A 13,702-nucleotide genomic window follows, 5' to 3' on the forward strand; every position below is an offset into this window, starting at 1 on the left:
AATGACACATCCTTCTACTCTCTGCTTAGATGCTTCTGTTCATTCTGTAAAAGGCTTACAGAGGGTCACTACTGCCAAGTCAAAGTCATTCACAAGTCAGGATATGCCAAAGCTCCTCCCCACAGCAATCATGGCCTGCTCAAAGACTGCCTCCCCAAACACAGACTCCATACGCATCCAGAGACTGACTTTCTGTTTCTTTGGGATTTTTCCTTCCTTTTTTCCTTCTTTTCAAAGTTCTGTGAAAAGTCACAGCAATACCCAATGGGATTATTTGCCTGGATTTCAAAACCAAACAAACCCCACATAGCCAAAACTTCCATTTGCAGGGATTTTAATACAGGATTTTAACATTTAAAACCTCATTCCATCATCAACCAAAAAAAACAGAGACGTTTGCTCACGGGAAGACAGTGAGCCTTTTTACACTGTACTTCCATGCACATGGAACACAAGATCCCCAGCAGCTGGGCAAGGGAGAAGGTAAAACCCAAAAGTCCAAGGAAGTTTTGGCAGCACTGGAGCTGGTACTAGCAGAGGCACTAAACCTCCCTGCCTACTTTTGTAGACAACCCAAGAGCCTGAACACAGAAAAGCAGTGAATGCAACTGAAGCTGCCAGCTGCTGAATGCTGGAGGTGTCCCAGATCTGGAGAGGTGTCAACTGACACTTGTCCCCTCAGACAAGGAAGGTTTGATGGGAGGCATGGAGGGTGCCTGACTCTTCACTCTGCTTACGCTGGGCTCCAGGCCCAGGGACAGCAGCAGGAGTCTCCCCTCCCTTCACGTGATCTCTGCAAACAGCCCCACCAGGAGCTGTGTTTGATTAGGGATGAACTTTGCTCGGGAAGCAGCCTGAGCCTCTGGGAAGTCTCTGGGCATGCCTGATAGCAGCTCCAAACTCCTACAGCCTGACCCCTCCAACATCCAGAGCCTGCCCATCCTCCTGCAGGGGCTCTGCCCCCAAACCTGCCCTCATCCAGCTGGGTCTGGGCAGGATTACCCAGGACAGATGGTCGGGGAAGCACAGCTCCTGTCCAGGACCACAGACACTCAACCTGCATAAATCAGGGATAAGGAAAGAAGCCTTCTCCACCAACTCACAGACTCGCAGAATATGCTGAGCTGGAAGAGACCCTCAGGGATCACTGAGTGCAGCTCCTGGCCCTGCAGAGGATGTGCCAACAATCCCATGCTGTGCCTGAGAGTGCTGTCCAAGCGGTCCTGGGGCTCTGGGTCCGTGACCATTCCCTGGGGCACTGTTCTAGTGCCTGACCTCCCTCTGGATGAGGAATCTCTTTATAACATCCAGTGTGAACCTTCCCTGACACAGCTCCAGCCATTCCCTGGGGTCCTGTCCCTGGTCAGAGAGCAGAGGTCAGTGCCAGGCTATGCCTTGGCCGGGCTCCATGGAGCTCTGAGCCGGGAGTCTCCTCCAGCAGTGCTGCTCTGGGGCCAGCCCAGCTCACAGCTGACTGGGGCATTCTTGTGCCATTGCAAGCAAAGGGAAGATATGGCCAGGGGAGGCAGGACTGCCTCTCCCAGCAGCAAAAAGGACTGAAAGCAGGGGTCAAACCATGGCCTCGGGTCATTCCTGCTGCAGGCTTTTGCTTCACTCAGCAGCAGGAAGGACTTGCAAATGCAAATATCCACATATCAGGACTTTTTTTTTTTTTTTTTACTTTTCTTAATGACTACTTTAGTTATCCAGAATAAACATCTTGCAAAATCAAGCTTCCAAACCTAGGCTTCCTCTTACTTTCCTTTAGGTGAGGATGTAAAGAAATACTGACGTATGGCAAACTATAGCTTTAACCACTGCTGACGCTGCAGCACCCAGAATTGTCATCATCCAAAGGAAAACACCAGCATTGCAATACTAAATAAATTGACCCTTGGCAATTTTCTAAGTCAGTCTTGTGGCATTTGACTTTTATAAGCCTGAAAACTGCTTGTCTGGTCCAAAACCAACAGAGAGCAAGCTTCCTACTGTGGAATACAGGCTCCATTATCTCAGTTATGCACTGACAAAGCATAAGCAGCAGCAGAATATGAACTCTTCATTTATTACACACAGTTGTTTTCTGCAGCAGACGTGGAGCTTGGCAGGCTGAGTTTCCCTGGAAGTCTCCATGTGCCTTGTCACAGCATCCAAACTCAGGGCTGGGTTAAATAAAAACAAACAGATCCACTCCTCCCAAAGCCCAGCACCTAACTAACAACAACTGAACAGCACAGGGCTGAGAGTGGCAGGGTCTGGGAGCATCCCACCCATCAGCCACCTGTTCTGCTGTTCCTGGGGTGTCCACAGCCTCAGCATCTCACTGGACTCTCTCACCTGAGTCACAAAACAGGGAAAGGGGAACTTTTGCTATGTGGAAGAAAAAAAAAAGTCCGTTAGTCCAAGTTACCTCTGTCACAGACTCCTTCAACAATTTTCTCTTCACCTCTCAGAGCTCCCTTTCCTGAGCCATCAGGAGTAATTATTTTTTCAAATCACTGCTTATTTACTTTCAGGGATCATTTCTGGCTCATTCTACAAATGGCATCAATACACCACAGCCCAGCCCCACAGGCTTTGCACACTGTAAAGCAATTTACCACACAGAAGACTGATCTCCAACAAGATAGTGAGGTTCAGTATCACAAGATGCAGACAACTCTCTGACACAGGACATATTCCTCAATACTCAAATATTTACCATGTGGCTGAGAAAAGCAGGGGAAAGGCCCTGAAGGTGCTGCTGGTCACCTGACTGCTTGCTCTGGAAGCTTTAAAAAGTCCTGCTAGTCTGGACCTCACCTCTGTTGTCACAGGTTCTAAATCTGGTTTTTTCAGCCAGCCTCTTTCTGAAAGCCAGAAGAATTATTTCTCCTTCATCTTCAGCTTCATGGAGATCCCAGGACGGGTCTGTGCAACGCTGGCAGCAACTCCACCCTGTAAGAACTGACACAAACTGCCAGGTCCCACCTCAGTGCCCCTGAGACTTCACCCTCCCCACCAGCCCAGCACTCCAATAATGTTCCAGGGAAGCAGCCTGAGGTAACAGCACACCCAGGGCTGCACTTTGGGGGTTTATTAAAACAGCTGCTCCTGTAATTATTTTTCAGAAGCTGTGGATTTCTGCTGGTGATGAGTAGCCCTGCACAGCAGAGGGAAAACAGGTTTGGTTGTGCTTGTGGTGAGGAGCTGAACTCATGTCAGGGAAGGAGTTAAAAGCACTGACAGTTCTGCACGAGGCCCCTGTGGTTTACAATAAAAGCAAAGTTTATTTCCTGTATGGTTTAGCACACAGAGGCTAAATTAACCGACAGGAGTAAAGTTTACAGCATTAATTGCTGTTTCACTGCCTTTATATTGCCAGGCATTTATTCTTTAAATAAAAGACTACTTTAAGAAGAAATACAACATGGCCTCAGGGATCCAGGTGCCTCTGATGTGTATTACTTTTTATCTTTGAAGAATTTATATACCACAGATTGTAGTTAACAAAGAGTCTTTTTACTGACTGCTGTTCTAAAACTAAACCAAGTAATTTTTTTAAGAGAACAAAGCTTTTTTCTTCAACTAAAATACCTAAATATCATAATACAAAGGAAGAGAAAAAGCTATGGATTAAATACAAATTTTCCTTCTCTTTGCGAGAAAAGCCTTGAGATAGAACAGCATCCTAAAAAGCTTCCTGGAGAGGAAAGATTCAGCAGAGCACAGCCTGTATGGGCAGTTTTCTAACCAAGTAATTAATTGCCCTGGGTAACATTTCAAGTGTGAATAATCCTGAAGGCCCCAGATCCTTCTCTATGTTACTTGGACAAAATATTGCCTAAAAACTGTGTCTCTAAGTGGGAGAGATAAATTGTTCTCACAAGACCTGCAGTTTCTAACGCTTTGGGCAGCTGAAACAACACAGGAGTTGGCCAAGCTCTGCCTGCCATAGCCAGGAAAGCCAGTGCCTGGGGCTGTGCTCTCAGGGCTGCTCAGGAGACATCCCAAAGTGACTCTTTCAGGAATGAACAAAATGGAGCATTTCCCAACACAGCGAGGTTGTTCCATCACCAGGCTGCTCTCACCCACTGCATCCCTGCAGCCCACAGGGCAGTGCCACCTTCACCCCAGAGCAGGAGCACTCATCTGGATGCTGCCCATGCCTTGGAGCCACGACCTGGAGCCACTTTGCAACTCCCCACTGTCTTTTATAAGTTTTATAGATCCCTCTTGTCACCATGGTATCTCCTTTTTTTTTCCTAAACCACAAGCTTCCTTCTGCTTCGGTGCAAGCCAGCATCTGCTTACCCCAATCAGAAACTAAGATAAATACACACAGCATTTTATTTTTTCAAAGTTTAAGTCCCCAGCTGTTTATTTGCTGTAGGATGGAGTTCTCCAGGCCTGGGCAAGCAGCCAAAATGGCTTCATTCCCCTGCTGTTCCTCAGTCTGAGCCTAATGCTGATGGCTGGCAGTGGGAGGTGATGGCTCTCCCAGCACCCTCCAAGCTGCCAGCTTGGGTCCCAGATCATTCCATGGAAGATGGAGCTGTCTGTCCAGCAGCTCCTCAGTGCATCCAGGTGTAAATTCCTGAGGGGAACATTACCCAAGTTAGCGTTATGGATTTACTTTGATCTTTCCACAGCAGGCACAACAAAGCCCAGACCTCTGCAGGGGGAGGGAGGCTCTCACAGGCACCTCCTGGGACACTTTAACGTGATGGAAGGGAACAGAAAATTGGAAGAAGATTGCTCAGGCAGAAAGGTTCCATGGACTGAGCTACCAGCACCAAGGGACTTGTTTATCTACATTACAGGGTGGAATTTCCAGTTCTTAATCAGGATTACCAGGGCACTAACAAGGAAATTTGCAAACCTGCTCCTTTATATTTCTATTCACATATATTGTATTTCTTGCCTAGGGAAAACAAAAAACACCAAACATCTACTAGCCATAGATCAGCTTCACTTGAACTTCATTTCTATCCATATCCAGTGAAAATGTTTTGGGATATATTTTAATTCATTCACAGAGTTATTCTTTTCCTTTCCTGCTCTGCCAGTTGTTCTGCAGCTGCTGCTCTGGCCAAATACATTTGCAACATGTGCACAGGAATGTCTTGGATAAGCAGCATTAAGTATTTCCTAAGGAATAAAATCTTGTCCTGCTGTAGTCCATGGCACAATTCCCAGTGATATAAGCACAGCCAGAGGTTGATCCCATGAGGTGAATACAGATGTGCTGTTTAAACCTGCCTGGCAACAAGTACCCCAATAAAAACGTGGGTATGTGTGAAAACTGCCATGATTTTTCCCAGAGGCTTTGTGTTTGCTGTTTCCATCAGGCTTTTCCAGTTGACTTTGATCTATGCCTAAGGCAGGAGAGGTGTCTGATCACCTACCCCAAACATGGGCTAAACATGCAGTGTGTCAGCATCTGCACAATGATGCTGGTCTTGGAATCCCCCAGTGCTTGTTCTGTATGTAAGAAATGCTGAGACACCAACCCAACATATCCCAAACACACACATGTTTCTTTTCCACCAAACATTTTCCTGGACAACATAAGTCTTAATTTTTTTAATGCAAACTGTTCACATAATTTTGGGAGCAGAGCCAATTTCATTCAAGAAGAGAAGAAAGCTTTACTGGGTTGGACCCAACACTTGTCTAGCCCAGTCTCCTGTCTGCACTGGTCACAGATCCCAGGGAAGTGCACGCCATCAGGCTGAGCACAAAGAGCTACACCACATCAGCTTCCTTCCCAGACTCCAGTAATTCACAGGTTTGAGTCAGAGGTGTAGTAGTAATGTTTAATATCCTTAATAGACTTTTCCCCTTAATTTGTCTCACTTTCTGAGCCCATGCACTTTCTGTTGCACACCAGGTCCTCTGGCAGGGAGCTCCTCCCTGAAATCTGTGTTGTCAAACAAAGCATTTCATTTACTCTGAACCTGCCACTTCCACTCACTCCCCCTAAGTCATTCAAATAGAAAAAACTATTAATAATCCCTTCCTGTTTGTTCACTCATGCCTGACGTGATGTTATCACATTTCAGACTTTTTCAGCTCTTTCTTTCTCAACTGCAGAATTCACAGAATCACAGAATGGTTTGGGTGAGAAAGAACCTTACAGAGCATCAAGTTCCACCCCCTGCCATGGGCAGGGACACCTTCCACTGTGCCAGGTTGCTCCAAGCCCTGTCGAGCCTGGCCTTGAACACTTCCAGGGATGGAGCAGCCACAGCTTCCACCTTATCATCCAAAAATTCTGCCTTATTTGGTTGTTCCTCCTACAGTGATCATCTCACCCTACTTTCTTCTCTCTTCTCACCTTCCTATATCATTTAAAGACAACAATTCCAGTCTACTAAAGACAGACTCACCACACATTTATAGTGTTTTTTTTTTCTTTTGCCCTTTCCCATCCTAAACATTCCTGACATTCTGTTTGCTTTTCATGGCCATGAATATGGTATTTTTGTAAAATTACCTAGTATGGCTCCAAGGCCTCTCTTCTGAACAGTATTTTAGCAGAGTTTAAACATCATTCTTGCACAGGACAACCATTGTTGCTTCCCAGTTTTCCAGCTGGGACAGCAACAGCAGGCTGTTCTTGCACTGTTTCCTTAGATTCCAACACAGATCTCTGCAGGAATCTTCTGGTAATTTCTGCAGATTGTCAAAGACTGAAAAAAAAAAAAGATTTTTAACTTGGCTAACGCTTGTCCAAAACTTTCCAGAAATCCATGGATTCAATATTATGGATGCCCCTACCTCCTGTGCTGCAGGTAGCTCAGGTGTGAGGCACAGCTTTCTCCTCTGACACTGCACTGATTCTCCTCCCTGCTCTGTCTCTGTCCACGCATTTGCTGGGAGAGAGCCCAGTGAAGAATAACACCCATTTGTGCAGCACCGGAAGAGGCTCACAGCTCTCAGATCTCCCTGAGATCCTTTTTCAAACCACAGCTGCCTTTGGCTCCTCTCTTCACTCCAACACTCCAGCAATCAAACCATAGGTAGTAGTTAAAATTTTACACTCGAGCGCCTTTAGAATTTCTAGAGAGGCTGATTCATGCACAGAAACAGCCCCAGAAAAACTGAACTTCAGATCATTAATTAAAGAAATAAATCACCACATCCACGTCTCACAGGGGAAACCGTGTCCAGGAAGGAGCTGTAAGTCAGGATGTGAAAACAACTTCAGCTGTATCCTGAGAGCACAAACCTCAGTCAGGCCAGTTGAATGCTGACCTTTCACATTTTTTTCTGGTGCTTTAAAGCTCAGTCTCACTCTGCTGGCTTTTCAGTGTTAGAAAATGGCCTTAACATTGAGCTGGAGGTGCTGTCCCAGGAAGGACGTGCTCCTGGATGGAGGCTTTTATTCTGGGACAAACAACAGTAGATAAGAATTACAATCAAAGCTCTTTCAGGCTCGATTAAATATCTGACCAACAAAAGCATTTAAATTTAATCATAAACTGAAAGTCTCCCCTGAGTATGGCCAGGGTTAAACAAATGGCATTAACACCAAATGTTCATGTTTGAGCAGAAACATTCCTGAACAGCAGAACATTGATATAAGATGTGGATTTGGTTCAGGTTTCCAGCTCTCCAGTCAGAGCCAAGAACTGAGATTGGTGCTTTCAAGGCTGGGGAGCACAAGGAACAGGGAGAGCTCCCTTGGGCTATGGCAATGATGCATCCTTAGCTCTTGTTTTTCTCTTAGAGGGGAATATTTCAATTCTGTTTTGACCTTGAACAGCTGCATTCTGTCAGTGGTGGTGTAGTTCCCTTTGTCTCCCCTCTCCCCAAATCCTCCTTTCCTGGAAGGAGTCAGAATAACCTTGCAGAGACGCAAGTCTTGGCCCCCTCTGCTCATTAACACAGATGCCAATTCACTGACTTCTATAGGAATTTTGTGAGTGTAACTTTAATGCCCCAGGACAAGGAAAGTTCCGTGCTCAACTCTATAAATATTTATTTAAAACCCACAAGTGCTTAGCCCTGACATGATGCTGTGTGCATCCTGTCTTAGAACCTGCTGCGGTTCAGGGTTAGAGGGAAAGCCAGCACAAGCTGACAGCATCCAGCCTCTCCCCAAAATCTGCCTCTTCTCCCCAAGCACAGACATAATCCTGATGCAGCATCTCAGAATAAACACTGTCCTCCCTGCATATACAACCTAGAAAAATTCTCAGCAAAAAGCCTTTCCTGGCTTTAACTGTGGAGTAGAATTTTCCATCATTCTCCTGCTGTCAGAAACTGGTTTTAGTTAAGCACAGTAGAATGTTTTTTATTTTGATATATTAAAACTACTGCAACAACTGCAGCCAACTTAATCTCTGGCTCCATTAAAAATTTTAATGCAATATTTTAAGCAAAATATTTGACTTATCTCCAGTTTGGAACAATGACTGTACCAAAAACAACCCAGGAAGCAGATGGAACACATCCGAGCTTGAGCCGCATTACGCATTTTGTCTTCCACCTCAAGAGCTCTAACTCAGAACAACTCCTAACATTTTATTGAGATAAACTTCTGTTTGGTGAACACTGGGTATCCAAAAAAGTCCTTCACACGTATTATGTTTCCACAAAAGAGGGGTTTAAAAATCAATACCTAGCTTAACAAGTCTGTTTTCACCCATGGCATATAAATGGCATGAACTGAGTATCATGAAAATAGACATACACCATGAAATTGTTTTTTAACTACAGATGCAGCTTATTTCCCTAGAATACGTGAGTTTACCTCAACTTGCATCACAGTACAAGACTAATTACCAAAGATTTGTATCAATGTTTTCTTCCCACAGACGCTGCCCTGCCAGGCAGCCCAAGGAAGTTCCCGAGCTGCTCCTGCCCGCCTGCTGCCACTGCTCAGGGCTTCCGCTGCGACAAACGTGACCACAGACATCCGGGCTGGGACAGCACGCCGGGAACCCTGACCGGGGCAGCACAACAAGGGACACTTGTGATCCACACTGATAAGGCTGCGTGCACAGAACCACCCTGCTGTGGCTGCATTTCCCCTCAGAGCCACCTCCTGCCACAGGAAAGCCGTTGGACTCAATGAGCTCTGAGGCCTTTCCCAACCTGAATGATTCTCTGACTCCATGAAAGCTCACAGCAGCCAAACAACACAAACACAAACACACAGACTCTGCTCATTCTCTGTAAGGGTGGCATTATTTGCATTTATTGTGACCATCTGAGAGAAAAAGCCCTTGGGGGATTTAAATGCAAAATATCATTTTTTTATACAATCTCCATCTCTCCATGTATTACCTCCCTGGGATTCAAATTTCAGAAGGATGAAGCAGCCTCACCAGCCCTCCCAAAGCACTGAGCTGTTGAACAGGACAAGAGCTGGTGGTTACACATGCTCTCATCATTTCCAACAGCTGGAATGCCCCAGGAAGCCCTTGGCACTGGTTATATGTCTCCAGTAGCACCAGCAAGTTCTCTGGTGCCTTACAGGGAAAAGAGAAGAGGAATTGCAAGCAAATGTTCCCCAGATCATGGGCAACTTTCATCTTTACTTCCTGAGAGAAGACCTAGATCTTTTCCCAAGCAAGAAGACAACACAAGAAAAACATGAACCCCCCCAGATCCTTAACTTTGTGAATGAAAAATAAATTAAAATTTCCTTTCCTCTCTAAAACCATCCGTAAACAGCAGCAGGTCTGTGTAACACAGGACTCTGACTCTGGAGATCATCTCTTCTTTCCGCCGTGTCTGCAGTCGCAGTAGGAGGCGAGGAAAGAAAACCACTCACACAGCCATCAAAACAAGGGAGGAGAGCAGAGCTGGGAGAGATGGAAATGTGGATATAGATCACAAAGATGAAGCAATTGGCTCCACGGAGCATCTGGACACCAGACATTTGATGTGGCAGTTTTCACAGCCCACAGCACTGGCAGTGGCACAGGGCAGAGCTCAGCCCACCACATCCAGCGCTGGCACTTCAGTTCCACAGCCACAGCCTCCAGTTCCAGCCATCCCTCTGGAACTGCAGGGGGATGTTGGATGAACAAACACTCTTAATGTCTGTACTCAAGACCTGTGCAGTTGTTGGCAACAAATGCACACTTGTGAGACCAAGAAGAATTTAAGCAGCTGGCTCCCTTCCACATGAGATCAATAAAATGGGCAACCCAGCTGCCTTCAGGAAGAAAGGGATTCTGGTGCTGGGCAATCTCTTGCCCCAAAATCAACAAAATACCAAAATCTTGTGGAGAAAATCACACACTGGATTTGTGCCTTTCAGCTTCTTCCCTTCTTGTATCCTTTCCCACCAAAAGCAAGAATTTAATGACTCTTAGGCCCCTCTCCCTTTCACCTCCTGAAGGATTTGAATGGGTGGTTGCAGTGAGAGCCCTCTCACAGCCAGCACAGTCCCTGCCCCTGCCAACGCTCCCATTTGTGTCTCATTTCTGTCCACAGCCTCCACCACTGTCCCAGGCTGAGGAACACTGCTCACTTCCCCTGTCTGCCATGCAGGAAGGCTCCTGACAGCAGCTCCAGGTTCTCCATGACACTCCATTCCCACGTGGGTGTCCTCACTTCATCTTCATCATTACGATCCCTGTGCATCCCTGCCCAGCCCACTGCTCCCCAGCCCAGCATCCACGGTCAGGGAGATTAAACACAAGGGGCCACTTCCCAAGCAAGACTTTCAAACACTGCAGGAAACTGGTGCTGGAACTATCACAATATGGAGTGAAATTCAAGTAGGAGGCCAGACAAGATGTCAATCATCATACTTTCCAGAAATCCCTTGAAACACACTCATAAAATGTCTTTGCTTAGACATGAGCTTCACACAGTGGTTTTTTCCTCACAGATACATCATACTGAATATAAACATTATAGAGAACGGTGCCTTGGGGAAGCATTTTATACATTGTGATGTGGCAAATTATACCTTATAGCAAAGCAGGACTTTGCCAATAATAGACCACAAAATTTGGGCACCCTCCAAGACTCACAGCCCCAGGGCGTGAGGTGTGAAGCAACCTCAACCCTTTTCTGTTCAGTGGGAGACACTTTCCAGTTTCACAAAAGCTTCTTCAGCTTACAGAAATGGGGCAGGAAGGAGGAGATCTGATACTTATTTCTGGTTTGTTTCTACTCAGGCAAATCAGCCTTTTAAAACCCAAAATAACACAGTGCTGAGTGTCACTACAGTACAAAGATGACTTAGCAGGAGCGAGAGCCCTTCCCAAGCTGTTGTTACCCAGTTCAGTCACTCTGCTGCAAACAGCCTTGTCTCTGTTCCATCTCTCTGTAGCAATCTTCTCTGATGTGGATTTTCCATTCCTGGAGTGGGTTATTTCAAATTCAGCACCCAGAAAGGCTTCTCTGGTCGTCCAAGCAAAGCCTGTCTCACCAACGGTTTTAAGAGCCACAGAAACAACTCATTCCCATTCCCTCCAAAGAGGTCCCTCTCTGTCTTACTTTAGGTTGAAACATCGATTAAAATTCTAATACTGGAAAGAAAACATCACCCAGTGAGGTGCTGGGCTGGTCCTGCCAACAGAAACACTCTCGGTGTACACAGGAATCTAAGAATGTGCAAGTCTTGCTCATTACCACAAGATCCCTCGAGCTGCTCCAGCTTTAGACACAGGCATGAGTGTATGTGCATGTGTGTGTATATATATATATATATAAATATACACGTCATAAAACTGGCAATCATGTGCACATTGCACTCGAATTCCCCAAAAAACAGATTACACCAACGCTACATTCAAAATTCCACAGGCAGGGATGCACAAAGGACCTGAAAGGCAGCAGTTAGTCACACTGGAGCTTTGTAACATGTACAACCCACACAAGGATCAGGCAGCACTGTAGAAAACACTAAGCTAATAATTAAAAACTTAATTTAAAACCATAAAAACACAATTGGAATTGAGAGGTGTGCTTGCACCCCTGGAGCTCAGTGTCACCAGACAGACAGAAATCAATAGGTGCCATGAAGAGGGCGCTGATAAAAATCTATAGCAACTGAAGCAGTCAACTTGAAACCTATTAACAGCTGCATTAGAAAGAAAGGATTACTTTTCCAATCTGCTGCTTTCCTTCCAGATGATCATTCTGTATGAAGCCAGCAGAAATCCCTTTGGATCCCTTTTATGAATGAACTACTCAGGATTTCAAGACCCTCGCCGGTCAGCATGAAATAATCCTCTGCTTTTCACCACCAGCACCAGCACTGTCAGTGCTGGCATCAAGTTTACTAAAAATGACCCGGGAAGGGAGGGACAGCAGGGACACCTGAGGCACAGGCTCCTGTGCCATCTGCAGCCCGTCACCCCAAGCTTACCAACTGCTATTTGATCTACTGAAGCCCACAGATCAGGGGCTGCACTCAAGCAAAGAAGGAGAATGCAGTGAGGGCTTGTTTTTATCTTCTGTACATCACTGTCCTCCCAAAGTTTAGGGACTTGAAGCACGAACAGTGACAGGAAAAGGTCATCATACAGCCACAGCTCAGATTCTTTTATCTCCTCGCAGTAAAAGTCACTGATCATTAACTGCAATAGCTGGCATTTTCTGAGTCCCTGGCATTTTGTAGTTCTCCAGCACATCCACACCAAGTGCAACCAAATCCCCCGGATTTCAGTCTCGGAGCATCTTCCACACGGATCAAAGAGAAGCCAGATGATCCTGAGGACATAGAGCTACACCTGAATCTAGGCACAAATCCCGCTATTTCTGTGTATCTCTTTATTTTCCCTTTGAAAAACACAGTCCGAGCTCTGCCTGTAACACACTGGGGCCACGAAAAGCGAAATCCAGTATTCCCAACAGGGCAAGAACCAGAGGCTACTGGGACAGCGGCCACACACGCCTGCCACAATAAACGAGAAATAAACTCATCAAAACCAAACGACGGACGACACATTTAGAATTGAACTTCCAGAAAACAAAAAAAAACCCCAAACAGTGGTGGCTCTGCCTTCCCAGCACAGGGCGAGGGGTGCGGGATCACCGAGGAAATGCCGCTTTCCGTCGGCGGCAGTCGCAGCACCGCCCGCACAGCGCCGGGCGCCGTGAGGGGACCGCGGCTGCCCCGGCCTCTCCCCACCCTGCCCGGCCGCCCCCCGCGTCCCCCGCCCGGCACAAGTTTCCCCCGGGGGTTGCTTACCGCCGTGGAGCCGGAGGAAGAGGCGATGTAGACCTTGATGACCATGCTGGGAGCGGCGGGATGCGGAGCCGGGCGGGCGGTGGGTGTGTGAGGGCGGCTCGGGCGCGGGCTGGGGCTCAGGCGGGAGGGCGGGCGCGGGGAGGCGGCGGGAGCGCTCGCCCCGCCTCGCTCCGCAGCTGCCACCGCCCGAGCCCGGAAGGGCGGAAAATGGTTTTTTAAAAATTAATTAAATAATTAAATAGTAAAAAAGGAAAGAAAAAAAAAAAAAAAGAAGAAAGAAAGGGGAGAGGAGGAGCGTTCTTGACGAGCTGCGCGAGACGTGCGGGGAAGGTGGGGCGGGGGAGCCATGGCGGCGCGGCCGCGCTGAGGGGACGCGGGGGCTCGGGCGGGGCGGCCGCGTCAGGGCGGGGGTGAGAGCGGCATGGGGAACCGGGGAACAGCGGGGCGGGAGACAGAGAGAGGGAGGGGGCCAAGCGTGGGGGGTCGCCATGGTAGCGGCTGGTTCCCCTCAGTGCTGGCTCCCCTCAGCACCAGGTCCCCTCATGGCGGCTTCTC

The 13,702-nt window shown here is 47.2% G+C and overlaps 1 protein-coding gene across 1 annotated transcript in view; it reads right to left on the bottom strand.

Moving 5' to 3' along the window:
- The window catches only part of SH3BGRL (SH3 domain binding glutamate rich protein like), a 30,123-nt gene extending 16,788 nt beyond the window's left edge, over nucleotides 1–13,335 (bottom strand). The window contains exon 1 of the mRNA XM_030967619.1: nucleotides 13,148–13,335. Within this exon, the coding sequence (XP_030823479.1) occupies nucleotides 13,148–13,192 (45 nt within the window). The 5' untranslated portion in view covers nucleotides 13,193–13,335. The remainder of the gene's footprint in view (nucleotides 1–13,147) is intronic.
- Nucleotides 13,336–13,702: the final 367 nt, after the last annotated feature.

This window comes from Camarhynchus parvulus, chromosome 4A, assembly GCF_901933205.1.
Source record: "Camarhynchus parvulus chromosome 4A, STF_HiC, whole genome shotgun sequence".
In the NCBI taxonomy this organism is placed as follows: Eukaryota; Metazoa; Chordata; class Aves; order Passeriformes; family Thraupidae; genus Camarhynchus; species Camarhynchus parvulus.